General features: G+C 47.3%; 1 protein-coding gene across 2 annotated transcripts in view; it reads left to right on the top strand.

The window, feature by feature from the left end:
- Nucleotides 1-27,160, top strand: part of OSBPL10 (oxysterol binding protein like 10) — a 273,686-nt gene that overhangs the window by 240,618 nt on the left and 5,908 nt on the right. For both annotated transcript variants that reach the window (XM_069473350.1, XM_069473349.1), the window contains 3 exons: nt 9,852-10,332; nt 22,438-22,624; nt 24,440-24,622. In XM_069473350.1, the coding sequence (XP_069329451.1) occupies nt 9,852-10,332; nt 22,438-22,624; nt 24,440-24,622 (851 nt within the window). The remainder of the gene's footprint in view (nt 1-9,851; nt 10,333-22,437; nt 22,625-24,439; nt 24,623-27,160) is intronic.

Genomic DNA, 27,160 nt, shown 5'->3' with positions numbered 1-27,160 from the left:
GGTGGAAAGAGCCTGGACAGTTTGGCGTCCCTGGGTTCCACTTCCAGCCAGTTACTCCAGAGATGTCCCCCGGGCAGGGTGACGTGAGGGTCGGGGGTGGCATGCAAAGGACCGAGCCTGGGGTTGGGCTCCTGGCAAGTGTGTCCCCATCTTATCCTGAGAGAATGCTACCTTGTGTGGTGTGACCACACGAGGGTGTGGAGAAGCAGCTGGCGGGAGGGACAGACGTGCTCTGCGGGGAGGGTGTGCTGGAGGGGGACGTGCTGGGTTCTGAAGGCCAGCCAGGAAAACGCAGGTGCACTTGGAATGGAGCCACGGAAGGCACAGCCTGGGGACACACCCTAAGGGTGGCCGGCTTGTTTGGCTGCAGCGAAGGGTCTGGATTCTGTGAGGTCCCCTCAGACTGGGCAGGAGACCAGAGAACAGAGAGGGAAGGGCGTGAGTGCGAGAGAGCCTTTGAGGAGGAAGGTGACAGAACATGGTACCTGACCATTTTTAGGAGACAGGAGAGAGGCAGAGGAGACAGGAGCCTCACAGATGACAGAAAAACCTTTCCTTTGAAATGTTTTTCTAGGTTTGAATGTGAGTGTGTCTGATATTCTGGGAGACCGCACCACTTTAAACAAAACGGTGGGCCCACCCTGAGGACGCCAGACTAGGTGGAGTGTTCCCTCCCTTTGCCGTCCCCTCCCTCTGCTTGGCTGCCCCCTGCCTCGCATGCCAGGCTCTGGAGACCTACCCTCCATGCCGCAGCCTGCCCTGAATGTCAATCTTCCAGCCATGCAATTCTCGTCACTTTTCTGCTGGAGGAGTCATTTAAACGCTTGACTTGAAAAGCTGCCTGTTTTTTATTCTTGGGGGTTGGTAGACACTTAGATGGAGCTTGAGGTAAAGTCTGAAGAAGTGTGGGTAATACTGTGTACAGGTACAATCCAAACCGGGTCACGACCCGTTAGTGGGTCGTAAAACCCATTTAGTGGGGTCAGACTATCATTGCTAAGATGTGAAATAAAATACAGTAGAAAAATATCAGAGTGCACTGCACATGAAACTTTTATTTTTATTCTGTGGATACATGTGTAGTGGGTCACAGTGTAAAACATATTCTCATTGTGGGTCATAGTTCTAAAAAAATGTTTGTAGAACTTGGACCTAGAATCGTGGATGGTAGAGGAGAGAGGCTGTAAGAGAAACTGACATGGCCCGAGTCAGCCAGGGGGAAACAGTGACATGCTTAGGGGACTGTAGTGTGGCAAGTAGAGTACCCGACAGACGTCGCACTATGGCAAACTAAAGAAATCATTAAAACTGTGCATTTTGAATTTATTATGATTTTATTGGGATTTGATTGCATGTCCAGAGCCATGGCCTGTTTATGACAGAGCAAACACTGCATTTAGCCGATACTCAGTTGGGTACCTGAACACAAACTTCTCTAGTCTATAGTTTATTAACTTACTTTACTGGGAAGAGGGTACTATTCAAAAACCCAGGGAAGATTTAACAAGCTAAAATACATGTGAGAGAAAGAGGAGACCTTTTGTTATCCCATGAGGTTTCTTGCCTTTTGTTGCCCTGCATTGTAAAAAGGTTGATGAGGTTTTCCCCTCTCCTCACTGTCTGCCTTTCTCCTCTTGAGTCTTGCCCATGTCATTAAGCTAAGCTCGTACTGAATTGGCACTGGGAGAGCTTAGCCAGAATGGAGTGTCTGGTGAGCAGGCACCCTGCAGCTAGAACATTCTTTAACTCAAGGATGAAGCTCTGGTCTCTCTCCATAAAACAGGTATACCTCCCGTCTTTGAGGACATGCCCGGCATTGACATATTCACACACCGTTACCTGCCCTACTGGGCATGCAGTGCTGCATGTCCCTTGGTTAACTGTGGTCCCCAGGCAGGGCCGGGCTCACAGGCATTTGACCCATGGGGTTGCACAGCACTGCATGCTCAGAAGGGCCCCAAGCTTGGTTTAATGCTCTGCTGTTGCTATCTTGAAATTCTTATAATTTTTAAAGAAGAGACTTGCATTTGCATTTTCTGCTGGGCCCCACAAAGCATGTACCTGGTCTGGCTTCTGGAAACACCCTTGCCTGGCCTTGTTCCTCAGCTGCGGTTCCATAACCCTGAGTTACTGGTGTTACCTCCATTGGATGACCTGCTATATCTCCACGGATTGAACACAGCCTAGACAAGAAGAGAAGAGAGGATGGGGAGGGGCTACTGGTCGTGGTGGGGCTGGGACTGAAGGGAGTGAGTGGGACATACAGGGGCGATGGGCCAAGAGAGGATGCTTGAAATTGAGATTATGGAGGGTGGTGGTTACAGGTAATGACAAGGTCTAGGGGTGTGCCTATTGATGACCTATATGGAATCCTCAGGGGATTTAGCCTAAACTCCAGTGTTACAGATTCAGAGAGATCTTCTGGAATAGTGGATTTTGAGCTCTTTCAGAGGGCACAGCTGGCTCCAGAGAGTAGGTGGGAGTTTGGGGATGCAGATTGTGGTTAAAACTAGTAGATCGAGCTGTCTCCAGGTGATGAGGTCCCTAACCTAAAGATAACCAATCCCTATGTCATCAATCAAGAATATGTTAGACAAGATTTATACTATGATAGAGAAGCTTGCTGGGATAATCAAATTTCTGGGATTCTTAGGGAATTATGTAAATTGTTACAAATCAAAGAAATGCCAAAATGACCTTGGCACTCCATTTTATACCTTCTAAATTAGCAATAAAATATTAGATATACATTATATCCATATGTACAGTGTGAAAATAATACCCTAATCCCTTGCTGATGACATCATAAATGCATTGCATTTTAATTAAATAGAAAGCATTGGCAACATGTATCAGAAGTCACAGGAATGTTCAGAGAAGTTCTTTTTTTTTTTTTTTGAGACAGGGTCTTGCTCACTCAGAGTCTTGCTCTGTCACCCAGGCTGGAGTGTAGTGGCACAATCATATCTCACTGCAACCTCAAACTCCTGGCCTCCAGTAATCCTCCTACCTCTGTGTTGGGATTACAGGTGTGAGCTACCATGCCTGGCATGACACTTTTTTAAAAGTGAAAATTGTTTTAAAATTAAATGTTGAATAGATATAAAAGAATATAAAATGTATGAATCACATAGGGCAGGGGTCAGCAACCCTTTTTGTCTAACAGGCCAGATAATAAGTGTTTTTGGCTTTGGGGGCCATATGGTATTTGTTGCAATTTGTCAGCTCTGCCATTGGACCTCGAAAGCAGACATAGACAATGTGGAAGTGAATGGGAATAGCTTGTTACAATAAAATTCGTTGTAAAAACAAGTGGAGATTTGGCCCATGGGTTGTAGTTTGTTGACTCCTGGGATATAGAATCACACTACAACAAACATCATATATTCACCATGGATTTAAGGAACAGAACATCATTACCTGTGTACACTTTAATGGGTATATAACAATCCACCACATCGTTGCATTGTCATTTATTTCCTCAGCAAATATTAGTGTGGTTGGTCATGTTATCTCTCTTCAGCTTCTTGATATTATAGACAATGATATAGTGAACATCTTGAGTGTACAGCTTTTTTCCTTTGATTGAATTTCATGAGGCCTGATTTCCGTCCTCAGTCACAATATGCAAAGGTTAAAGTTGTTATGTTCAAGCTCCTTATAAGGGGTGAATTTTTACGAAAAGCTCAGAAGGCCCAAGGTTTACCCTGGAAATGAACTGCACCAGGCAGAGGTGTGGACATTCAGGGTCTCAGGTCTCCTATGTATTGCTTCCTCTTTCCTTTTCTGATCCCTTCTGCTCCGCTCCTCCCCAAATCTTGTTTTTGTTTGTTTTGAGAAAGCGTCTCGCTCTGTTGCCCAGGCTGGAGTGCAGTGGTGGTGTCGCTCACAGCAACCTCAAATTCCTGGGCTCAAGTGATCCTCCCGCTTTAGCTTCCTCATTAGCTGGGGCTACAGGCATGCACCGCCACAACTAGCTAATTTTTTTCTATTTTTTGTAGAGATGAGGCCTTGCTCATGCTCAGGCTGGTCTCAAACTCCTGAGCTCAAGCCATCCTCCCTCCTTGGCCTCCCAAAGTGCTAGGATTACAGGCGTGAGCCACCACACCTGGCCTCAAATCTTGTTTTTAATATACTGTCAAGCAAAGTGTGTTATCTCTCCTGAATGTTTGCCTTTTAATAGAAGACAGAGTGGTACGCTGGCTTCCATAAGCTGGTCAGAATAGATGATCTGTGTCTTGAGGGGTCGTCATTGTGTGACCCCCATGCTCCCTTTCTGTCGGCAGGAGCTCAGCAATCCCATTTTTCCAGAAGCAGTTAGAGTCGAGTGTTCAGGCCTCTCGGGGGCCCTGAGTGATCCAGTGTGGGCCTTGACCATGCAGAATTGGGTCATATTCCAGCTCTCTATGTATTTAGTGGTTGCAAATTACAAAATCTCTCTGAACCCTAGTTTTTTCATGTGTAAAATGAAATAGTCATACCTGCTCACAGGTTTCTAAGAAGATTGCACAAGATAATGTATATGAAATCCACAGTGCTGTGCTCTGGTTTGAGTTCTATAAACAGTTTAAGTTTGAAACATTTCATACATTCCAATGATGATTTTCTTGTTTTATATATTTATTTCTCCTTTTCCTCTGAGCAGTTATCTTACTGGGTTATTTACAGAGGCATCAGAGGTGGTCCAGGGATTGCTCTGGTCAGTAGAAGGTCATTTTAGCTTCCGACCTTGTCACTGAAATATTATGTGACAATTTTATGTCTCATCTCTGTTGTCCTTATCTTCCCTGGTCCCCAAACAAGATTACTGATCCCTGATTATAACAACAGCTAACATAGAGTGAGCATTTCCTGTGTGCTAGGTAGACACTGGGTTAGTTTAGCAGTGTCATTTAATACAAAAAACCTGGGAGGCTGGTATTTTTTATTTTCCTCATTTTACAGCTGAGGAATTGAGTCTTGGAGAGATGAAATTGCCAAATACATATGGCCGGTAGCTGCTAAGAGATGAACCTCAGCTCACAACTGACTCTCCCTTCTGTGAGCTGAGGTCTGGGACTCCACAGGAACGCAGAGATTAATTTCAACAGATGTATCTCTGTGTGGTAAATATCTTCGTGGAAAAAGTAAAATTTTATTTCAGCTTTTTTCCATCCAAAAAAATTTTAATGAATGCCTTTTATATGATGTTTCAAGTGCCACAAGATGGGTGAGAAGGAGCTGACATATTAAGGAAACCCAGGGGAGAGGTTGGTAAAGTTGGCTAAGTAAAGAAATCTTTGGTAGTGTGGGTTATCTACGCTTTATTTTGTGAGGTTGGATTTTTGTATATTTCCTTGGTTTTCTTAAAGTATTACCTAAATTAGCCGTGGTGGTGGTCTAGGCTTCTCTTTGCACTGGGGCGTGGAGATGGCTCCCAAGGTTAGTAACTGATGTTTCTTTGAAGAAAACTGAGCCTGCTCTTGGCCTTCCTTTGCAGAGGGCTGCTGTGCCTCCGGCTGGGGGGAGGGTGCTTTCACTCTTTCTGAATGTCCTTTGCCTTCCCTCATGGGTGATCGTTTATTCTAAATTTCTAAGAGCCTAAGAACCCAACCTGAAGATTAGTTATTTACTTCTAGATTGATACCACTTTAAATGTAATTAATTGTTCTCTGAGTCCCTAGTGCAGATCCTCTCTTTTTTTCCTTCCCCCAAAGTAGTTCATTGTCTTAATTGTGTTAATGGGAGAAAAGACAGTCCTTATTGATGGCTCGGTAAATCTGCAGCGGTGATTGCAGGCCATTTGGATGCCATCCGTCCGCACAGCTGGGCCATCACTCACCCTGTCAGAGGCAGACAGCCCAATTAGCACTCACCACTTCTTGGCTCTGTATCCCCAGTATCCACCGCCCAAGAAACCGATGATTAAGTGACCTATTTGCAAACATACCCAAAAAGGGAGGGAGGGGGCCCAGGAGATTGTAAGAGAGAAAGAAATCAGATCAGACTAGGAAATCTGTTTTAATGAAAAGTATGACATCTTGTCCAGAGTGTTCAGGCCTGGTTTTGAAGTCAATCTATTAATAGTTTTCTGCACAAGCACCAATGAAACATAGCAACAGGAGATGAGATAGGAAATAGTAATTCCACCCCCAGCCCATTCTGCTCCATCTCTCCAGGTATTCTGCTTTTTTTCCGCAGCTCTGACAAAGGCATAGCATCATTTTAAAGTGCGGAATGCATACCTCATGGTTGGACTGGATGTTGGCTGTGAGCCCACGTTCCCTGAGTCTGCAATTTCAGGAGGGTTATCTTTGAAAATTGATACGCTCTCAGATATCGCATCCCCAGTAGAGGCTTCTTTTTCTTTCAACTTTTCATGTTGGGAATTTTCCAATGCAGTAAAATTACAAAATAGTACAATGGACTCCCATGTATTTTTTGCCTTTATTGGCCAAATATTAACATTTTGCACTTTGCATTTCTTCTCCCTTCCTTCCCTCTCTGCCAACCTCTCCCCTCCTCCCCTGCCTCCTTCCATTCCTCTGTCTAGCTCTCGATCTCTCCCCCTCCCTGCAACCCCACACATACACATGCACATATATGTGTATGTTTATATTTGACGAACCATCTTAGAGTACGTTGCAGACATCATGGCAGTTCTCCCCTAACCCTTCAAGGAGGGTGTCCTAAGAACGAGGGCATTCCCCTACATAATACGTTTATCACACTTGGGAAATTTAACATTGGGGCAATACTATTTCATATACAGCCCATGGTGAAATTTTCCCAAATTCTTCCAGTAATGTGCTTTTATAGCTATGTTTTTAAAACCCCAGGATCCAATCCAGATTATGTTACACTTGGTTATCACCATATCATTTTAGTCTCCTTGAGTCTAGAAAATTCTCCCTCCTTTTTTTTTGTCTTTCGTGGCAGTGATACTGAAGAGTCCAGGTTGGATTTTTATTTTTGTTTGTTTTTTCCCCAGAATGTTTCTGAGTTTGAGTTTGTTTGATTTGTTTCCCCTCATACTTGGATGAAATGACTTGGGCAGTAACAACACACAGATGATGCTGAGCTGAGCCTTTTCTTTCCCCTTTGATAAAGAGAAGATGGAGATACCTCCAGACTGGGCAGTGCCATTCCTTATGGCTCCTGCGGGGTCCCCATCCTGGAGTTCTCCCAGTCCCTTTCTTTGGCCCCCAAGGTATCTCAGGAGATCTGATGCTGGGTGGGCAGAGCAGGTGTGAGTCCACTCATCCCTTAGACATTTAGTGAGCATTTCTGATGCATCAGGCTCTGGGCTTCCTTCCCCCAGAAAACATCCCTGAAATAAGCTAGGTCCTGTCTAAGCTGCCTCCAACATGTTCCCAGCCCAGAAGTTCCTTGATATGTATCTGAATGTTCTGATGTTCCCTGAGAGAAGCAGCAACTGAAAACTTGGCCTGAAGTAGTCTGAAGAATTAACGGCACAGTGCAGGAGAACCTGCACTCAAACCAGGGGAAATCACATATAATGTGTCAAAAGAAATAAAGGTGTCACTTCTAATGCATAATTCATCTGTTTGTCTAGTTGCATGCCAGGTACTAGGGACTCAGGTATAGGAAGTAACAGAGGTGACATCTGAAGGCCATTCCAAGCCAGAATATGCTTTTTCTTGGCCAGATGAGATCCTCGAGCAGTTAAATTCTCAATTTTGTCAAGTTGTGGCTGAAAGAAAATTAGGAAATCTCTATTGATTTGCATAGTTGTATTTTAAATAGTAACTTTTCTTCCCGTGTATTATAAAAGCAAAGCAGAAAATATTTAGAAAGAACCTTTTAAAATTACTCAGTTCTATCATCCAGAGAGACATGTTAACGTTTTGAGTCTTTTTATGAAACTTGGATTATGTTACATATTCAATTTTACATCGGCTTCTTTTTGACTTAGCACAGGCACCTTTTCCTCTGACATAGTTTTTAAATGAAAGGTAGAAAAGCGTTAAAAGGTATCTACCAAACTTTACCACTGTAGTGGACTGGGCGTTTTCTACTTTCGTCTGGCATCTCTGTACTTTGATGTTCTCGTATCTGCCTCTCTCTGTTTCTCTCTAGACACCTAGATTAGTCCGTTTAGTGTTGCTATAACAGAATACCTGAGACTAGGTAGTTCATAAAGAAAAGATATTTATTTGCTTACCATTCTGCATGCTGGGAAGTTCGGGAGCGTAGTGCCACAACGGCTGGCTCCTGGTGAGGGCCCTGTGCTGAGCGGAGAAGTGGAAAATCAAGCTGGCACGTGCGGAGATCACATGGTGAGAGAGGACGTGAGGGAGCCTAGGAAGCCAGACTCGCTTTTAGAACAGCCGCTCTCTCAGTACCTGATCCAGCCCCGAGAGCACAGGAACCCCCCAACTCCTGATGGAGGGCGTTCATCTGTTCGTAAGGGATCTGCCCCCATGACCCAAACGCCTCCCACCAGGCCCCACCTCCCAACATCACCACAGTGGGGTCAAATTTCAGCATGAGCTTGGGAGGAGACAGACTCAAACCATAGCAGCAGCTCTTCTCTCTCCCATTGCATCCACATCATTTGCAGGGAAGGGGCTTAAAAGCCCAAGTGGAATCCAGATTACAGGTCTGTAAACCTGTGTAATGTTTGTAGTCAGTGATCGTACACCCTCCCAAATGTTTTCATGGTAGTTAGGAAGGGCAGAATTGGTCACATGAGGAGAGAGCGTAAACCAGCCACGTGACATTGGTCAACTCACTTGGACCTGGCAGGGTTCCCCTGCCCTCATGTCGGGGTGCCGAAGAGGAGCTGGTGGATGTGGCCAGCCTGCCAGCCTCAAAATCAGGTGAATCCACATTGGGGGGAACAAGATGAGATGCCGTGTCTCGAGGCCAAGTGGGCAGTATTAATAACCAAAAATTAAATTATTTTAAGCTCACTCTAGAGCAGTGAGAAATGGGCTTTCTTTCTTTTACGTAACAGTGATAGTCATGAGTTACCTGCTTCCAAGATTCAGAATGTCCTTCATTTGCTTTAAGCCACCTAATCATTGGGTGATCGGCATTTGGGCTTGTAGAGCCCTGCAGTGACCACCTGGGTCTACTTTGATCAGTGAGGAGTCTCCATCCCACCCTGACAGAGTTATCCACGTTGCTGCTTATCTTTTGTCATGGGGTCAGGGACAAACCTGGGGTAGCCCCTGTGGCAGTCCTTTACCAGAAGATTCTGTATGTTAAGCACCAGCCTACTTTGTAACTTCCAGTGGTTTCTTTTGGCCCAGCCTTGGGGACCAACCTCCACAGACGGAATCACCGAGGCCCTCCCCGGGACAGCTCTGTGGACGTTGCCTGCTGGTTGGCCCACTTCCCAGACCCCTGGGCTGGGCTTTTTCCAAAGTCCTACTCTGCCTCGGTCATTTTTCTAACAGATCTCCCCATAGACACTCCCGTGGTGGCACCAGCCTGCCCCAGAGTCCGTGTCTGTGAGATCACTGAGTGCCCCTGCCGTGGCGCCCGATGGCAGGAGGAACACGGAAAAGCCCTTCCAAGCTGTTCTCCTCACATCTCTAAGTAATGGAGAGTAAAAGAGGGATGTGAGGAGAGTCATGGCAGCGGACATAGAGGCCACTGTTCCAGCCCAGATAAGCAAAGAAGGAAATCACTGGGAACAGTCCCGTCCACAGAGCTGGGCTGAAGGTGATTCCACTGCCACTTCGCATTTCTTTGATATTATTTCCCCTGATTTGTCATTTGTGCACAAATCAAAAGAAACGGCTCCCTGGCTTGAGGTGTGAGGGACTTGCTAGACAGTGGTCTCAGCCTTTACTTTTTCCTTTCGGCTTTCCCGCCTAATCACTGTGTCCTTCCGGGTGCAGGTGGTACTTCCCACGTTTATCCTGGAGAAGCGGTCCTTGCTAGAGATGTATGCGGATTTTATGGCACACCCAGACCTGCTGCTGGCCGTCACCGCTGGGGCCACGCCAGAGGAGAGAGTCATTTGCTTTGTGGAATATTATCTCACAGCCTTCCACGAGGGCCGCAAGGGGGCTCTGGCCAAGAAGCCCTATAACCCCATCATCGGCGAGACGTTTCACTGCTCCTGGGAAGTTCCCAAGGACAGGGTCAGGCCTAAGAGGACTGCTGCCCCCTCGCCCGCCGGTGGCCACGAGTGCTCAGGAGCCGATGACTCCTCCAAAGGCTACAAGCTGAGGTTTGTGGCGGAGCAGGTGTCCCACCACCCTCCCATCTCCTGCTTCTACTGTGAGTGCAAGGAGAGGAGACTGTGCGTCAGCACTCACGTGTGGACCAAAAGCAAGTTCATGGGCATGTCCGTGGGCGTCTCTATGATAGGGGAAGGTAAGCCCTGCCCTGTGTGGGAGCTTGGCTCTTACACAGCGACCTCTGCGTGCCCGATGGACGACTGACGATTTTGTGTGTGGAATTCTTTGCTTTTAACTTGTTTTGGAATTGGAATTGGGGGTGGGTGGGAAGGAGGGCGGGGTTTGTTTGGGGACCAGGCCTGGTCCTTTCCCAGTGGGGCGGAGGCGGTGGACTGGACGGATGTGGCTGTCAGCCTGACGGCGCCCACCGACACCGGGGTCGTCCCGTGCTGTGCGCGCGTGTGTGCACACGCCTTGCAGATACATTTTTCTTTCAGCCTTGTGTGAATATTAGAATTAGCTCCAAATCTGTGAAAACACATTTTATTCATTCTCACCAGTGTCTGGCTCACAGACAGTGAGAGTAATAGTGTTGCCTATTCAAAATCTGCTCATAAAAATTCCCCAGGCAAAGCTTTTGACTCTGTGCTAGAAATTCTGAAGCAGGAACGCAATATAATCACACCACTGGTGGATTACACGTTCCTTTTTTAGCAAATAGCTGTGAATGAAGTTTATTCATTGTTTGGAGAAACCTATAATAATCCTTGTTGAATTCAAGGCATCTGTGTTAGTGGTTCTTCAACTTTTTTGAGTCACAATCTCTGAGACTTTAAGGCTATGACTCTTCCCAGGGTGGAGAAAATCTGACACAAAATTTGGTTTTCAGTTTCAGGGAGTACATGGCTCTTTGGAATTCCTTCCAAACTGCATGAGATAAGAACTGTATTCATGTAGCACATTTTTACCGGGCTCCTTTGAGATGCTGGACATTGTCTTAGGAGCTGTGGATACTCGAGTGAACAAAACAGACAAAGATCTGTCCTTACGAAGTCCTATTCTACTCTGTCTGCTGGGGAAATGGCATAAGTAAATAAAATCAATTATGTACTATGTTGGAGGATAAATGCTATAGAGAGAAACAGAGCAGGGAAGGGGCCTGGCGGTATTGGGTGGTTGAGCTTTCAGAGGGGAAGCCTCCCTGAGAAAGTGGCATTTGAGCCAAGACCCCAAGCAGGTGGCAGGGGCGAGCCATGTGGACTCAGGGAAGAGTGTGTAGGCAGAACGAGCAAGGCAGAGGCCCAGCGGCAGGACGTCCCTGGCGTGGTCGGGGGAGACGGAAGGTGTGCATGGGTGGAACAGGGGAACGGGGCTGGGGCTGAGGCCCGAGCCGTGACTGTGGCCAGGTGACAAAACTTTTGTTGGTGCTTACACTGAGGGAACCGAGAGACCACTGAGGATTTTGAGCTGAAGACTAGCCAGGCTCTGACTTGTAGTCCAACAAAATTGCTCCAGCTGCTTGTTGAAAACAGAAATAGCCCCTAAGGGGGCAACAGTGGAAGCGAGGAGACCAGTGAGGAGGCTATGAGAATGATCTAGGCAGGAGGACCGGGTGGAAATGGTGGAGGGAGCGAAACGTAGGGAGGGTCTGGGTGTGTTCTGAAGTAGAGAGCCAAGAGGATTTGCCTCTGGATGGGGTATGGGCTGTGAGAGAAAGGGGCCCCCAAGGTTTTGACCTGATGGCTGGAAGGACGGACTAGCCATGAACGGAGAAGGGCAGACGGACGGCTGGGGAGGGGGCCGTGTGGAGGGAGAGCCTGGGCGCTCATCGCGGTTGTGTTTGCTGTAGACACCGAAGCGGGGTGCTCCGGTGGCCTGCTGCACTTACAGGCTGGAGTTCCAGGGGGTAAAACTCATAATTTAAGGCCTTGAGACTAATGAGATTGCCGAGTGAGCACTGACCCCCGCAGGAGACGCAATGGGAGCGTGTGTTCCCCGCGGCCAGGTGGAGAGGCCTGTCCCAGGGCGAGAGAGATCAGCTGCATCCGATGATGCTGATTAACGCCAGGAGCTGGGAACTGAGAAGTCACCGTTGCTCTTGCTTATTTAGTGTTTGGGTGCAATTGTACTATTTAGACAAAAAAAACCCACTCTTGGGTTCCACTTCTGTGCCGTGTCTCTGGGCTGCAGGTTTACCCGCAGCCTGCTGCCCTCTGTGTGCAGGTGTGTGTGCGGTTCCAGGACGCCCGCGGACGTGCTCAGCACTGTGTCGGGCCTCCACGGGGGTCTGCACACACATGGGCCCCGTATTCAGCCAGCTGGCCTTGCGCCCTCGCACCTTCCTCGTAGGGCCCAGTCAGCATCAAGGAGTTTACCAAAGGGAGATTCGTCAATTTGTGAAGCAGGCCGGGGACTCACCTGTCACCAGGCTGACTGCTGACCACCTAATTTTAGGCCTTTTCCAGAATTCAGACGGGGGTGGGTGTATGTGTGGGGGAGAGACCAACACATTCCTCTTTAAATAACCTCACCAATAGTGAGTACTATTCCCCCCTCCAGTTCTCTTCTGTGAGAGTGCAACATTGCAACCATTTTACAATAAGAAAAATCCGAACGCACAACTGGTTTGTTTGGCTTTTCCTGCTGTTGAAAAGGGGAGAGGGATGTCAAAGGTGGTCTCTCTTCTTAAGGAGGAGTTGTCACCTGTGATGACAGGACATGGAATCTTGCACTCCGTAGTTTCCAGCTGTGCCGTAGACGATCCCAGGGCTCCTCTGCGGGGCTCAGGCTGGGAGGGGTGAGGGGTGGGGGGTGAGGCTTCCGTGCCCCCAGCTCCACTCCAACCTGAGCATCTCCATCCACCCTTACCTGTTTCCTTGCTGGGCGGCCCTGTGAGAGCCCACTCCAGTGTGCAGTGGCTTCAGAATGCTCAGCGTACCTTTGTGAGTCCAGCTGCCTCGTGTCACAGATGAGGAAACACACGCATCACACACACACAACCCACAACAGTACCCCCCTGCCCTCGCCACTCGCCAGTGAAGCGGGATGCAGGCGGGTGCTGGGGTCTCCCTGAGTCGGGGGCTGTTTCTCATCAGCTCATCTTCTCTGTGTGCGAGAAATCAGAATCTGAGAAGGTTCCAAGAATCCCCGGGGGCGGCAGCCCAGGAGTAGGAGGGGGCAACAGGAGGTGGTGGCCAGGTAAGGCCGGGTGGGGCTGGCCAGGGGTTTGGGGCCTCTATGAGGGCTCAGCCAGGGCCGTGGAGGCCTGTCTCTCTCAAGCCAGGAAGGCAGACTTGACTGGACTGTGCCTCCGGGGACAGGGATGGAGGAATGACAGTGGGTATCTCCTTGCAGGCTTCTTTTCTGCCCAGTGACTCTTGTTCTCCTGAACTCAGCCTCTCCCCAGAATAAGCCAGGGAGCCGCCCAGTGCAGTGCGGCACTGTTTGGGTTAAAGCCACAGGGCAGGTCCCAACAAGGGTGCTTCAGGCCAGGCCTGGACTCCTACAGTTCGGGAGCCTAGAGCTCAGGTTAGGCAGCTTGGCGTGTTGAAAGCAGCTAGAAGATTGCTGAGGACCCCCATACCACAGAGGTTTATGTTTGCATTGGTTTGTATATTTGGGCATGTAATGAGAAATGGGAGCCACATTAACCTTGATTTTGACTTACACGGGGCTCTGTGTTTTCACAGGTTGCTAAGGGCCTGCCCCATGCTATGAGGCTGGTGCTGGTGAAGATCTTTCCTTTTTAACAGACAAAAATTAATATTTAGGAGACTCATCTTATTCTATTTAATTTTATTACGTATTCTACCGTTCCCACATAATAAGTTCCTTGAAGATGAAACATGTTTGTTTGCTAGGGAAGGTAGAGCAGGCAGTTCGCACCCTCAGTGTAGATTTATGCCCCATATGTGTGGTGATTCCCTGCAGGTTTTATACAGATGCTCTTGTAAATGCCTTTACCTCCTTATCTATTAACAGCGGTGCTCAAATAAATCTGTTGCTGTACCCATTCATTTATCCCTTCATCCGTTTACTTGTGAAGTGTTGGCCTTGTCCTAGGTGCTGGGATGCAGCAGAGGCCACAGCACACAGAGAAATAACCTGCTCTCAGGAGCTTACACCAGTGGGCGGGTCGGACCGAGACAAGATAACGTGTGTGAAGTCTGTGGTGTGAGAGACGATGATTGGCGCCAAGAGACAAGGCTGATAGAGGGTGGGGTGGGGCAGGGAGGTTGCAGTTCTCAACAGGGTGGACTCAGCAGAAGGGAACAATTAATGAAGGCTTGAAGCAGGGGAGGGAGTAAGCCATGTGGGTAGCTTAAGGAGGGATGTTCCAGGCATAGGAACAGCAAGTGCAAAGGCCCTGAGGCAGGAGTGTGTGGCTAGGGTGTTCTAAGGACAGTGAGGGGGCCACTGAGGCTGCAGCAGAGTGTGCAGGGGGCGAGGCAGAGGAGACGAGGCCAGGTCGTGGGATCTGGTCTGGGGGCCTGGAAGGACTTTGCCTTTTACTGTGAGTGAGATGGGAGTCGCTGGAGGGTGGACATGATCTTAGCCCCAGCACTGCGGCTGCTGAGGGAAGAATAGACTGAAGATGGGAGTGGGAAGGGCCCAGGCGAAGGCAGAAGCAGAGAGACAAGTTGTTTCTTACTTCCTTTCCCCCCTCCCACACACACACACACACGCACACACACACACACGCATGCACGGAGTTTCAGTCGTGATTAGTCAGACTAAGTGCTTGGTGAATATACTACCTTCTGATAAAACCAAATGCATTTTCTGGCACATAGAAAATGTTTATTCGTCTTCCTTTCTGGGGATTCCCTGCTCTCAGCAGAAATGCTTGTTGCCCCTTGTCAAGACATGGGAAAACCAGACGCGTAAGTTGGAGTCTTGGTGGATGCCTCCCAGTCCGTGGGCCTCTAAGCAGGGATTCCTGCCATTAGGTGAATATCTGGGAATTTCTGATAAAGGTAAAGATTTGCAAATTCGTTTTTAGTGATCTAGGGAATTCTTTAATCAGAGAAACTCAATCCCTCGGGAAGCTTCAGGCTGCTTCCTTCGCTACTGAACAGTAGCCGCTGTTCCAGCAGTTTGTGCATCTCTCCCCTTTTCCCTCTGCTTCTCCGCACCCTCATCTGTCCTGTCTCCGGCTGCTGTCCCGGCCCTTCCACTTCAGCCACACCCTCCGTGGGGCCTCCCTGTAGCCCCTCGGCACCCATCGTTCTGCAGCTGTGCTGGCGAGAGTGACGAGGTCCTTCAGCCCCACTTCCCCTGCCCTGTCCCCAGAGCTCAGCTGATATCCTTACTGTTTCTTATTATTGGCTGTTGTTGGCCTGTGATGTCTCGGGATCTTAGCTTCCCCATTCCCCACAGGCAGCAAGAAGGGCCTGGGGCCTTTGATTCACTCGGTGTAGCCCAGGCAGCCTAATGCTATGGGTGAGAAGCCATGTGTTAGGTCATTAAATATGAAATGTCCAATTTTGAATCAAAAGTGTAGTTTATTATATCTCAAACAGGAAGCAGTACAATTAGTCAAAGTATGCACCTGAACTATCCACACAGTTTTGCTATCATTATGGTAGCTTGCCTATGCCAGCCGCGAAGAAGCCTGGAAAGTGAGTGGTGATGAAATAGTGAAAGGCATTTTCCACAGTTTGTTGAGAACTGAATATTTTTCCTTGCAAGAAGTGATCCAAAGCCTGGAAGAAGTGGTGGTCAGTTGGTGCAAGGTCTTGTGAATATGGTGGATGACACAGAGTTTCCAAGTCCAGCTTCTGTAGTTTGAACAGCATTGTTTGTGTGACATGTGGTGGAGCGTTTTCTTGCAAGAAGATTGGCCTGTCTATTTTGACCAGTCTCAGCTGCTTAATCACAAGCACCCTCATCATTTCATCCAACTGGTTGTAGTAGACATCTGCTGAAATAGACTGACCAAGTTTCATGAAGCTGTGGTGGATAATACCAGCGCTGGACCAGCAAACAGACACCATTAGCTTTTTTGATGAATATTCAGTTTTGGGCTGTGTTTCAGCACTTCTTTATCCAACCACTGTGCCGAACGCTTCTGATTGTCTAAAAGAATCCATTTTTCATGACATGTAACAATACAGTGTAGAAATGGCTCACCTTTATGTTGTGACAGCAAAGAAAGGCAAGCTTCGAGACGATTTCTCTTCTGATGCTCATTTAATTGACGTGGTACTCATCTATCCAGCTTCTTTACCTTGCCCATTTGTTTCAAATGGTCCAATATTGTTGGAATAGTAATGTCAAAACCTTGCTGCTAAATCACGCGTAGGATGACATGGGTTTGCTTCCACTACAGCTTTCAGCTCATCATTATCCACCTTAGTCTCAGATCACGCGCATGGCTCATTTTCAAGGTTAAAAATCACCAAAACGGAACTTCTCAAACCATCGATGTACTGTGCATTCATTGGCCACATCCTTCCCAAATACTTCGTTGATATTTTGAGCTGTCTGCACTGCATTGGTTCCACAACAGAACTCATATTAGAAAATAACAAGAATTTTTGACTTATCCATGGTTTCACAAAAATTGCTCTAAAAAAATTTGACAGACAATCACAAGCTAAAACACTCATTTGAAAGACTGAGGATGTATTTTCACAATAAAAATAAAACAAGAAGTGTCAAAGTGAAATATCAGAGATATCAACTGTCAAACTTAGTACGTAAGGAAATCCCACATTTCATACTTAATAACCTAAAATAACATCCTCTCCTGAGATCCTCAGATGTAGCCATGCCTGAAGCGGCATTAGAATTTGCTGCTCTCACTTTTCCTACCTGCTTGAAACTTCTACTGAGACCTTCTCAGTAGCGTGCTCAGTGCAGAAAGAAGATTCTGGGTGGAGGCTCTGGAAGGCCTCTCCCAGGCAGAGCCCTTCCTGCCGCCCGCCTGGTGTGCTCCTGTGGATGGGCTGGCCGGGGACCACCTCTAGTTCTCATGAGGCCTTAGGTCCTTTCAGTAGCCACATCCCGTCATCTGTCATTTTAACTAATTGTGTCCTCTGTCACACGTGATCTTATTTTTCATATGAAATATTTCTAAGAATCCCCAAACTTCAAAACAGAAGCTTCTGGTTCCTGTGCTCAGAGCTCCTTTGTGGGGTGACCTGGGAGTTGGGATAGTTGATAGTTTTCTTTTTCTCACATACTCCCTGCACATTCCATAAAGTTGTTGATTGGGTTTGAAATAATGCTTTTTCCAACCCCTCATTTTAAAAACCAGATCTTAGATGGGTCCACTTGAAATTCTGAATGTAAAATACATGGGCTTAGCTCTTAAATCTTTGCCTTTAGGCTGTGGCATAGTTGACGGCAACGAAATGCCATTATGAAGTTCGTTGTGCCATGAATTCACTTAGGTTGTGGCTCGGAGACTGCCCCTCACCCGCACCCCCACCCCAGCTTCCGCAGCTCTGACACTGAAGGCCCCTAATTGAGCCTCTGTTCAGTCAACTTGAAGCTTATGTCCCTGGACGCCAGGGCTGCGTGGACCCCTCCCAACCTCACTGTGGGGAGCGGGGGCCCATTTAGCTGCTCTTCACACAGGGAGGGGGCCCGGAATGCCCAAATCAGTGCCCAGCACATGGCAGTCTCGTAACTGAGTGTGTGGGGAAAGGCACTCAGCTCCAGAGAGAGAAGTGACACGTTCGCATGGGGCTTACTTGTGCACGTGCCGCTGGTGCCTCCCCGGAGTTACGATCCGGGATTCCAGAGTAGCTGTCCTAGCACGATATCTTAGTTGTCCTCAGATTGAGCCCAGGCATGGAATCATTTAAAATTTGTCCGTTTTAAAACCTTAATGTGGCCGGGCGCAGTGGCTCACGCCTGTAATCCTAGCACTCTGGGAGGCCGAGGCGGGTGGATCGCTCAAGGTCAGGAGTTCGAGACCAGCCTGAGCAAGAGCGAGACCCCGTCTCTACTAAAAATAGAAAAAAATTATATGGACAACTAAAAATATATATATATAGAAAAATTAGCCGGGCATGGTGGCACATGCCTGTAGTCCCAGCTACTCGGGAGGCTGAGGCAGGAGGATCGCTTGAGCCCAGGAGTTTGAGGTTGCTGTGAGCTAGGCTGACGCCACGGCACTTACTCTAGCCTGGGCAACAGAGTGAGACTCTGTCTCAAAAAAAAAAAAACCTTAATGCTTCGCCTTATGTTTATTGGTAAATCAGTTTGTGGAATTTCAAATGAAAACCTCCCAGCTTAAGGGCGTACCACGACGTGGAACGATTGATTATTTGGCGTGTTTCAGCCCCTCTCTCAGCTCTTAGGCCAACGAAGAAGTAACTTTCACTTGTAATCCCATTTGTAAGTCTAATTTTAATATAGTCTTTTATTCATATTAAGGACAGAGTTTTAAAAATGTAAACCTGAAAAAAAAAAAAAAAGAGTTAGTACTGAGAAGGCATAGTCATGAGTGATTTAATGAATGAGCGAGCACACATTTATGGATTTTCAGAAAAGAGCCAAAGGAATGTGGTCTCACCAGTGCCTTCAAGTCATCTCAGCTCTGGGGCTCGCTGACTCCCAGGGACTCGAGGGAAATGCCACCTTGGTTTGGAAGAGATTTTTCTACGGATGAATGGGAGGAGGATGCTCTCTCTTATGAAAGCATTACATTTAAAAACCTCTCTTCCCACTATCTCTTCCATCCCCCACATGCATAACCCACTGCCAGACTTTATGGTTTCCTCTTTATCGCCAAGTAGCAATACCGTTAAGAATTCACCCATTGAGAAGAGACGCTATAGAGAGTGAGGAGTAATTAGGATATAAAACCTTCAGGATTTTGGTGGTGTGCCAGGCTGCTGCTAGCTGAGTTTCAGAATCACTTTCTCCATCTTTGCCACAGGCCTGGGAGGTGCAGATCTCACTACCCTGCATCACAGATGAGGAAACTGAGGTGCAGAGAAGTTAAGAGCACCAGGCTGCTGAGTGATGGAGAACTTGGAACGATCCTCTGAGATCTCATCCATTTGTGGCATAGTCTCTGTGTACAGTGTTGTAAAGAAAATCTCAGCTGTGTGGTCCTCCCTCACCGAGTTTATACTAGCGGATGAGACCGGGAAGCCCAGCCTGCCGAGCTCATGCTGTGTGTTCCTGGTGTGCCGGGTCGGCTGGCTAGACGTGTGAGTGGTGGGAGTCCCCAGGGTATTCCAGTTAAGGACAGGAAGGGTCAGCTGTAAAAGAGGAACACAGTGTGGCCATCAGGGGTGAAGTGGTGGTGCTGGGGAGGCATGCTGGCCACCTGGAAGGAAAGTACAGATGCTCTTCAGCTGATGATGGGGTTGCATCCCTATAACCCATCCTAAGTTGAAAATATCCTAAGTCAGAAATGCATTTAATGCACCTAACCTACCAAACATCGTAGCTTAGCTTAGCTGACCTTAATGTGCTCACTTACATTAGTCTACAGGTAGGCAAGATCATCTGCAGCATAGTACGCTGCGAAGTATTTGGTTGTTCACCCTGGTGACTGAGGGGCTGACTGGGAGCTGCTGCCCAGCAGCGTGAGAGACTATTGCACGGCCTGTGGCTAGCCCCAGGAAAGATCAAAATTCAACATTCGAAGTATGGTTTCTACTGAATGCATAATGCTCTCACGCCATCATAAAGTCAGAGAATCCTCAGTTAAACCATGTTAAGTTGGGGACCGTTTATGGTCCATTAGCACTGGGGGAGGGGGGTCGCAGGCAAGATGACCGGCAGCCTTCTCTCCAGGGCCCAGGGGCCTCTCCCAGCCGGCGCAGGCTCCCAGGCTAGGAGGATATGCATGGCATTTGAGGAGCCAGGGGGCTTGGGAGTAAAGCTCGGGTAGAGGGGGACATCTTAGGTGACCTCTCTTCAATTTTCCCTTCTGAGTTTTTGGTCAAGAAGAACCAACAGGTGGTCTGTGTTTGGCATTGGCTGTGATTTTCTACCTGCTTTGGGCTGGCTGTTTTCTCAAGTAACCCAATTCAAGGAAGCTTACAAAGTAGGTTTTGAAACAAAAACGCTGTCAGACTTGGCCATTCTTCACGGGTCCTGTTCAGAAGGCTCCAAACCCCAGTGTCTAATTCTCACGCACACTTAAGTCCTCCCTTAAATGCATGGATAGGAGGGGACTTCAAAGTCACTTGGTGCAATTCTTCTCTCTGAGGTGGAGGAGGAGGGACAAGGGTCAGAGTGAGAGCATTAGGAGGCCTGGGGCTTTACTCTTGGGAAGATGGGTTAATTGGGTCAAGGGAGCTCCAGCAAGCTGGAGCAGGGAAGTGGGGAGAGGGCCCATCTGTTCTGACGTCCAGTATATCGAGTGTGGAGGAGTTATGCCGTTTGTGCGTTTACATTCCACATATTCAGTTATATTCCCGGCCAGGGAGAGGGAGGGTTTAAATGCTGCTGTGATATCTGCCCTCCATTCTTGCCCACGTGACTGTGAGCCACCCACGGATCTGTTCTCCCCGGTGCTCTCGGTTCCTGCATGTGCCCACATGTGTGAGCATCCTGCTACACTGGGGGTGACAGAGACCCTAAACATATGCCAGTATGCCACCTTGGCTTTCATGGGTTAGAGAACCAACTTTAATGGACTTCACTGAGAGTGAGTGAGGTTGCTGGTCTGGACAAGCCTAGTATGTTCTATATATTGTAGTTCATGGGCAGTTAAAGGAATTTGCAAGGGTAAATTGAACTATAGTTGAATGTATCTTAGTATTGACTTCAGCAACTAACAGTGACCATGACTCCTCCATACAAAGTAGCTCCGCCTCTCCCCAGACACCCCTGGCAAGCTCACATACACAAAAAGACTCTTCCCCCCGCCCCAACCGGACTCTCTCTCTCTCTCTCTCTCTCTCTCTCCCCCCCCTCCCCCCCTCCCCCTCTCCCCCCTCTCCCTCCCTCCCGGGCAAATTCTAGCTCTAACTGATTTAGATGCTTATCTAGCCTAAGAGATAAGTACTAACCAGCTGAATTACTTTACTTCCCGGTTTCAGTTTCCTTGTTGTATAGGGTACTTGTGAGGCTGAAAGGAGAGTGTGCTTGTGGGGCCCCCAGGACTGTTTGGCAGACAGAATGTGCTGGCACATGGGAGCTGTTGACCCTACTCTTCACTCTTTCCAGCGGAGGGCCCAGGAGCCCAGGCAGGGGCCATTGCTAACCGCCTCTGGTCCTCTGCCCTTCCTGAGCTCAGGGTGCCCTAGGTAAGGGGGTGAGCTTGGGGTGAGCTAGAGTGGAGCCAAACCCTGGGGTGCCTTATGTGGAATAGATCTTACAAGACTGTGGTGCTGGATCTCAGGGCCTCTGCCAGTCCGTATGGGACCTACGTACACAAACTGTACAGTAGCCCTGGGAGCTTGGACATTTTGGAAGTGGTCTTTGAGAACTTGATGGAAACTCTGCCCCTTCCCCTTTGTTTTTCCAAACCACCCTACGAACATTAATGTGGCCCTTTGCCTTAGAAAAATAAACCCACCTAATTCTGCATTGCTTCAAGAGGATTAAGGCCCCTCCACACCCAATCCTTGGTTCCTAGGCTGGAGCGCCCCTGATCTGGAGGTGCGTGAGCAGTAGGTGTCGGGCTCCCACTGTTGGCAGGTGTCTTCCCCCAGGTTCTGACAGCGGCTGTACAGTCTGATTTCTCTAACTTCATGAGAACCATGGAGGTTGTCTCTGTTGCTCTCAGGATAAAGGCAGAACTCATTAACGTACTTTTTAGAAGTTTAAAAGACAGGGGCTGGCCCCTGCGGACCTGGTCAACCTCCACACCTCTGTACCTCCCTTCTGCACGTGGGCCCTTTTCTCAGCCTCTTCACGCACACCAGCCTCCTTCCCACCACAGGGCCTTTGCACGTGCTCCCCCTTTTTCAATTCCCCTTCACTTTCTTAACTCTTACCCAGCTCAAGTGTCCCTTCCTCAAGGAAACGTTCCCTTTCCAGGCCAGTTCCTCCAGTTGGAGGCCTCCGTGGCATTGGGCCCCTCTCCCTCCCACGTTTATCACAGTAACAATTTTGTGCTCATGTGGTGATTAATGTTCACCTTTCTGTTCTGCTCCCTGAGAGCACAAAGTGGGTTGTTTTGTTCACCCTTGTATTCTCAGTGCTTTGCACAGTGCCCGGCACACAGTAGAATACATGGCAACTGCGCAGCTGACTCTGCAGAGGTGGCCGATGTGACATCTGTCACATGAGGTGCTTTGGTTTCTCATTTTCATGTCTTCTGATCCCCAGAGGCCCCTTTCCCATGTTTGTGTGCCTAACTTTCCCCCCTCTCTCCCTGGAGGTGTGCTGAGGCTCCTGGAACACGGGGAGGAGTATGTGTTCACCCTGCCTAGTGCCTATGCCCGGTCCATTCTCACCATCCCATGGGTGGAGCTTGGAGGAAAAGTCAGCATCAACTGTGCCAAGACTGGGTACTCAGCGGCGGTGATATTCCACACCAAGCCTTTCTATGGAGGGAAAGTCCACAGGTAGGAGCCAGCCAGGAAGGCCCTGGCTTTGTCTTACCACCATGTCCTGTGTTTCCTTCCTCCATTAGAAGATTGAGTTTCAGTGATGGGATGAGTTGAAAATCAAGATAAAGTTGTTAACTGGTCTTTTTTCAAAAAAGGGACCTTTTCCCCTCACCCCACATGGCAGTTTTTTGGAGGCCTCTCCGCTTTAAACGTAAGGTGAAATCCTTGGTGATGCATTTGCAGAACATCCACCAGAGAATAAAAGGCAGTTCTGTTTGTTGCAATAAACTCCCCCTCGTTTCTATGCTCTGAAATGATTCATTCTGTGAACCCAGACATTGCCAAACAGTTCCCCATTTCACCTTGAATTCACGTTAACTATCCTGAATCCTTGCATCATGCATCTATGAGATCAACATCATTTCTTTCCTTTGAGAGCTGGGAAGGCCCAAGTCTAAGAGGCTGGAAGTAGAGGTCTGCTGTTGGAGGAAGCACAAAATTGTCCTTATTGTTCCAACTATAAAAAAAAAATAAATCCTCTTTCAGAGCAGATCTGCTGCGCAAGCAAGCTTCCATCTTTGCCCTTTTTCTTGGAAAGCATTACTCTGCGTGGTACTAATGTGAGGGTGTCAGAGCATTCCCCAGCACAAGCCAGGCACGTGGGTGCCCTGGGGGCATTCTGCAGCCAGCACACACCGGCTTGCTAAAGCAGGTTTGTGTACGTTTCTCCCCATCTCCATGTTCGGTGATACCATGTTGGTAATTGAAATCAGCAGTGATGGGACACCACAGAAATGGGCAAATGCTACAAATAAGGTGTTTTACTCCCTGGAGAGCCAGTTATCGAACACTTACCAGCACACCACTAATACCTTCCACTGTATGCACCCCGGATTCCTCATATCTGCCCGTGAGCCTCTGCCTCACCTCCTAGGAACTGTGGCTGTTTTCGGACTCAGGAAGAAAGTTCAAGCCTATGTTCGAAAACTCTAACTTCAGCCTGTGATGGGCCTTAAGAAAAAGAGAAGCTCAGTTCCTCAACTTGGCAGCTTCGGAGCGGGCTTCCCTGTTTCTGTTACATTACTCTGACTACGGAAAGCTGGAAGGTGGAGGGGGAGGTGGGAGTCTGCTTTCCCCCAGGGGTAGCAATGTGGAGTTATCACAGGAGAGGCAGGTGAAAAGAGAGGCCACAAATCTCCACAAAGGCCCTGTTAGAGAGAGGCTGAAGGTCATCTCCTGCTGCTGGTAGGAAGGCATTGATGTGAGGCCGAGAGTCTAGGTTTTGCTCAGCCTTCATTCAGAGCATGTGCGGATGCTGGGGTGGACACTTCCCTCCCTCGCCAGTGAGCTTATTGGGATTGTCAGCAGCCACGTTTGACCCCCAGATGGAACTGACCTCATTTAAGGATTGAAAAGCTCTCCCTACACTCTTACTCTCTTTTTGGTGCTAAAATATAGCACTATTAGATGCTCTTTTGAGGAGGAGAGAGTATGTTTTGTTTTGCTTTTATAAGCTTGATTTCCATCCCAATTGAAACATTTTATGTAAACACTGAGTGATTATCAAAACTAAGAAATTAACAGTGCTACATTACTGCTAACAAATCTATAGACTTTATTCAGATTTCACCAGTTTTTCCACTTATGCTTTCTTTATCTGTTCACTGATATTAGATCACATTTTAAGAGCCAGTCTTCAAGAAAAACTGCAAAAACAATCCCGCCTTCCTAAGCCTCCATAAAAAATTCTCTAAGTATGAGTACACTTTTTGAAGTCTCTGTTTTGATAATCTTGCAAAGTGTTTTCATTCGACTCGTTCATTAATTCAGGGTCACAGCAGAAGTGAAGCACAATCCAACCAACACCATTGTTTGTAAAGCCCACGGGGAATGGAATGGTACGTTAGAGTTCACCTACAACAATGGAGAAACCAAAGTCATCGACACGACCACGTTGCCAGTGTACCCCAAGAGGATCAGACCTCTGGAGAAGCAGGGGCCCATGGAGTCCAGGTGAGGCCAGGCTGTGTGCTTCCCTCCAGCTGAGCTGTCCTCAGCACTTGAGCGGCAGAGGGGAAGACTTTGAAAGCTCAGCTAATGGAAATGGGCGAGAAATCATGTTCTTCTGGCTTTAGATATTTGAATTTTCTACTGTCACTTAGGAATAGATCCTTTTAGCTTTCAGTTGAGTCATTCTGCAATTATGGGGTGGGGTGTTCAGATAGTCTACAGCAGACTTTTAATGCTTGAGAAAGTTTGTCAAATAATCTGTTGCTTGATTGCAAAAGTAAATACAGAGAGTTGCTAGTAATTGAAGAACTGTGCAATGAAGCAATGAGAAACTTTTTTTCTTACCAAATTAACATTATTTAAAAAAATTAAATGTTGGCAAAGGTGTAATAAAATAGATACTCTATACCCTGTCTTTCCATTAGGAGTGTGTCACTGTAGCTGAATGGATCAATAGCTTTAAATTCATGAGTTTACTTTAATTTTGTACAGGCAGTCCCCGGGTTATGGACCACCTGACTTAATGGCATTCTGTACTTATGACCGGGTCTCCAAGGCTCCCCATGAAGATAGTTTATAATTAAATTAATAATTCGGGAACGCGTTTCTTCTGCGAGTGTAAACAAACCCACGTGGTGTAAGCGGTTCACTGGCGCAGCATCTTCACGCCAGCGGCTAGTCTCATTGCTATCTGGTCGCTTAGGCACAGCAGCACTTTTGCCTTTTTAGTTTGATTTTGGGAATCTTTGTTTACCCTTATGACCATGCCTCCAAAATGAAAGTCCACTGCAAGTCCCGGTGAGCCTGCAGTGAAGGGAAAGGTGATTACAATGGAGATGAAAGTGGAAGTGATTAAGTGTTCAGAGAAAGGCCAGACGCCGTCATTCATTGGGAAAGACTTAGGCTTCAGTTGCACCTGTTGGAACAATCATACAGGATAAAGTGAGAATAATGGGAAGTGTGAAAGGCAGCGCTCCAATGAAAGCATCAGTTATCACTAAACAGCGTAGTGGATTAATTATTGGAATGGAAAGGTTGTTACTGATTTGGTTACAAGATCAAAATAAGTGTAACATTCCTGTTAGCCTAGGGATTAGAAGAAAAGAGCACAATGGTTTCTGTAACTTACTATTACAATACAGCAGTAGTAGTATTATTACTGTATGTGCACTGTTCATCAGGGATCTGAGTTACATACAAATCCAACCTAAAGATGTTCTCAGGGATGTATCATTTGTAACCTGGGGACCACCTGTATTCTACTTCTGGGAATCTGTTCTCTGAAAAAATTCTTAAATTCAGAAAATATTTTAAACAAAAGTGTTTTTTTTTGAAGAAAACTAAACAACAAAAGAAAGAAAAACCACCCGACTGTCCAACATTTGGAAAATGGTTAAGTAAATTATGAAGTATCTGTTTAATTATTTAATAGTATATCCACTCTATGGTATGAATATAATGTAGCCACTTTAAGTGATGTTTTTGCAGGTACACAAGCAGAATCCTCTTGGAATATGCCATTTTTATTTTTTAGTCTAGGACATCAGCCAACTATGGCTCATTTGCCAAATCCAGCCTATGGCTGATTTTGTAAATAAAGTTTTACTGGAACACAGCTATGATCATTCATTTACATATGGTTTATGGCTGCCTTTCTGCTACAATAGCAGAGTTAAGTAATTGCAACCAAAACCATGTAGGCTGCAAAGCCTGAAGTATTTACTGTCTGGCCCTTTACAGAAAATGTCAACCCCTGCTCTGATCTAAAAGCATGTGCTCTTTAGAAACATGATGTAGGGCTAAAATGAAATTACAGGTGATTCTGTGAAAGGGTTTACCATTAACTAGAATATTTTGTAACCAAATGGAAAAAATGCTTATTAAGTGGAAACAAAGCCAGGGATACAACAGTATGCATAAATAACACATTATAACTGAGTTTGATAAAATCAGAGCTTCAGTACCCCTGGAGCCTTTGTACCCTTTGTCTTGTTAATCTGTTCTGGAGGACAGTGAGTATAACCCCAAATGGAGGGCATGAACTCTTACCGGTCATCTTTTTCAGCCCAGCTATCGGGCAGTAGCAGCAGGATGAGGGAAAGGCTGAAATAAGGGAAGAAATTGTCCCCTTGCCCACACTGCCTCTGACGAAGCATCACTAGGATAGGAAACCCTGTGGTTCATATCATGGCATGACTATTGTTTCTGGTCTGGCTGTTGAGAACAAAACTATGATTACCTGCTACTCCCCCCGCCCCGCGGATATCAGAGTAGGTTAGCTACTCCTTATTAAGACTCTTTGCTGCCTCAGAATTCAGCCTGGAGCAGGGATGCAATCTGGTGTCAGAGTAAGAGAGAAGGTGCTACCTCTGTCTACTTATGTGGACTTTACTGAAAGATGGGATGGAACTACAGGAGCCCCTCCCTTATCCACAGGTCATTTTTTGGGTTTCAGTTACCCACGGTCAATCACCACCTGAGAATAGTGCAGCATTTTGAGAGAAAGCACGTGCACACACATTCACATAACTTTTATTATGG

The sequence above is a fragment of the Eulemur rufifrons genome, chromosome 7 (genome assembly GCF_041146395.1).
Source record: "Eulemur rufifrons isolate Redbay chromosome 7, OSU_ERuf_1, whole genome shotgun sequence".
NCBI classification, from domain to species: Eukaryota; Metazoa; Chordata; class Mammalia; order Primates; family Lemuridae; genus Eulemur; species Eulemur rufifrons.
Note: the sequence above shows the minus strand (reverse complement) of the source record. Positions and strands in the feature narration are given on the sequence as shown.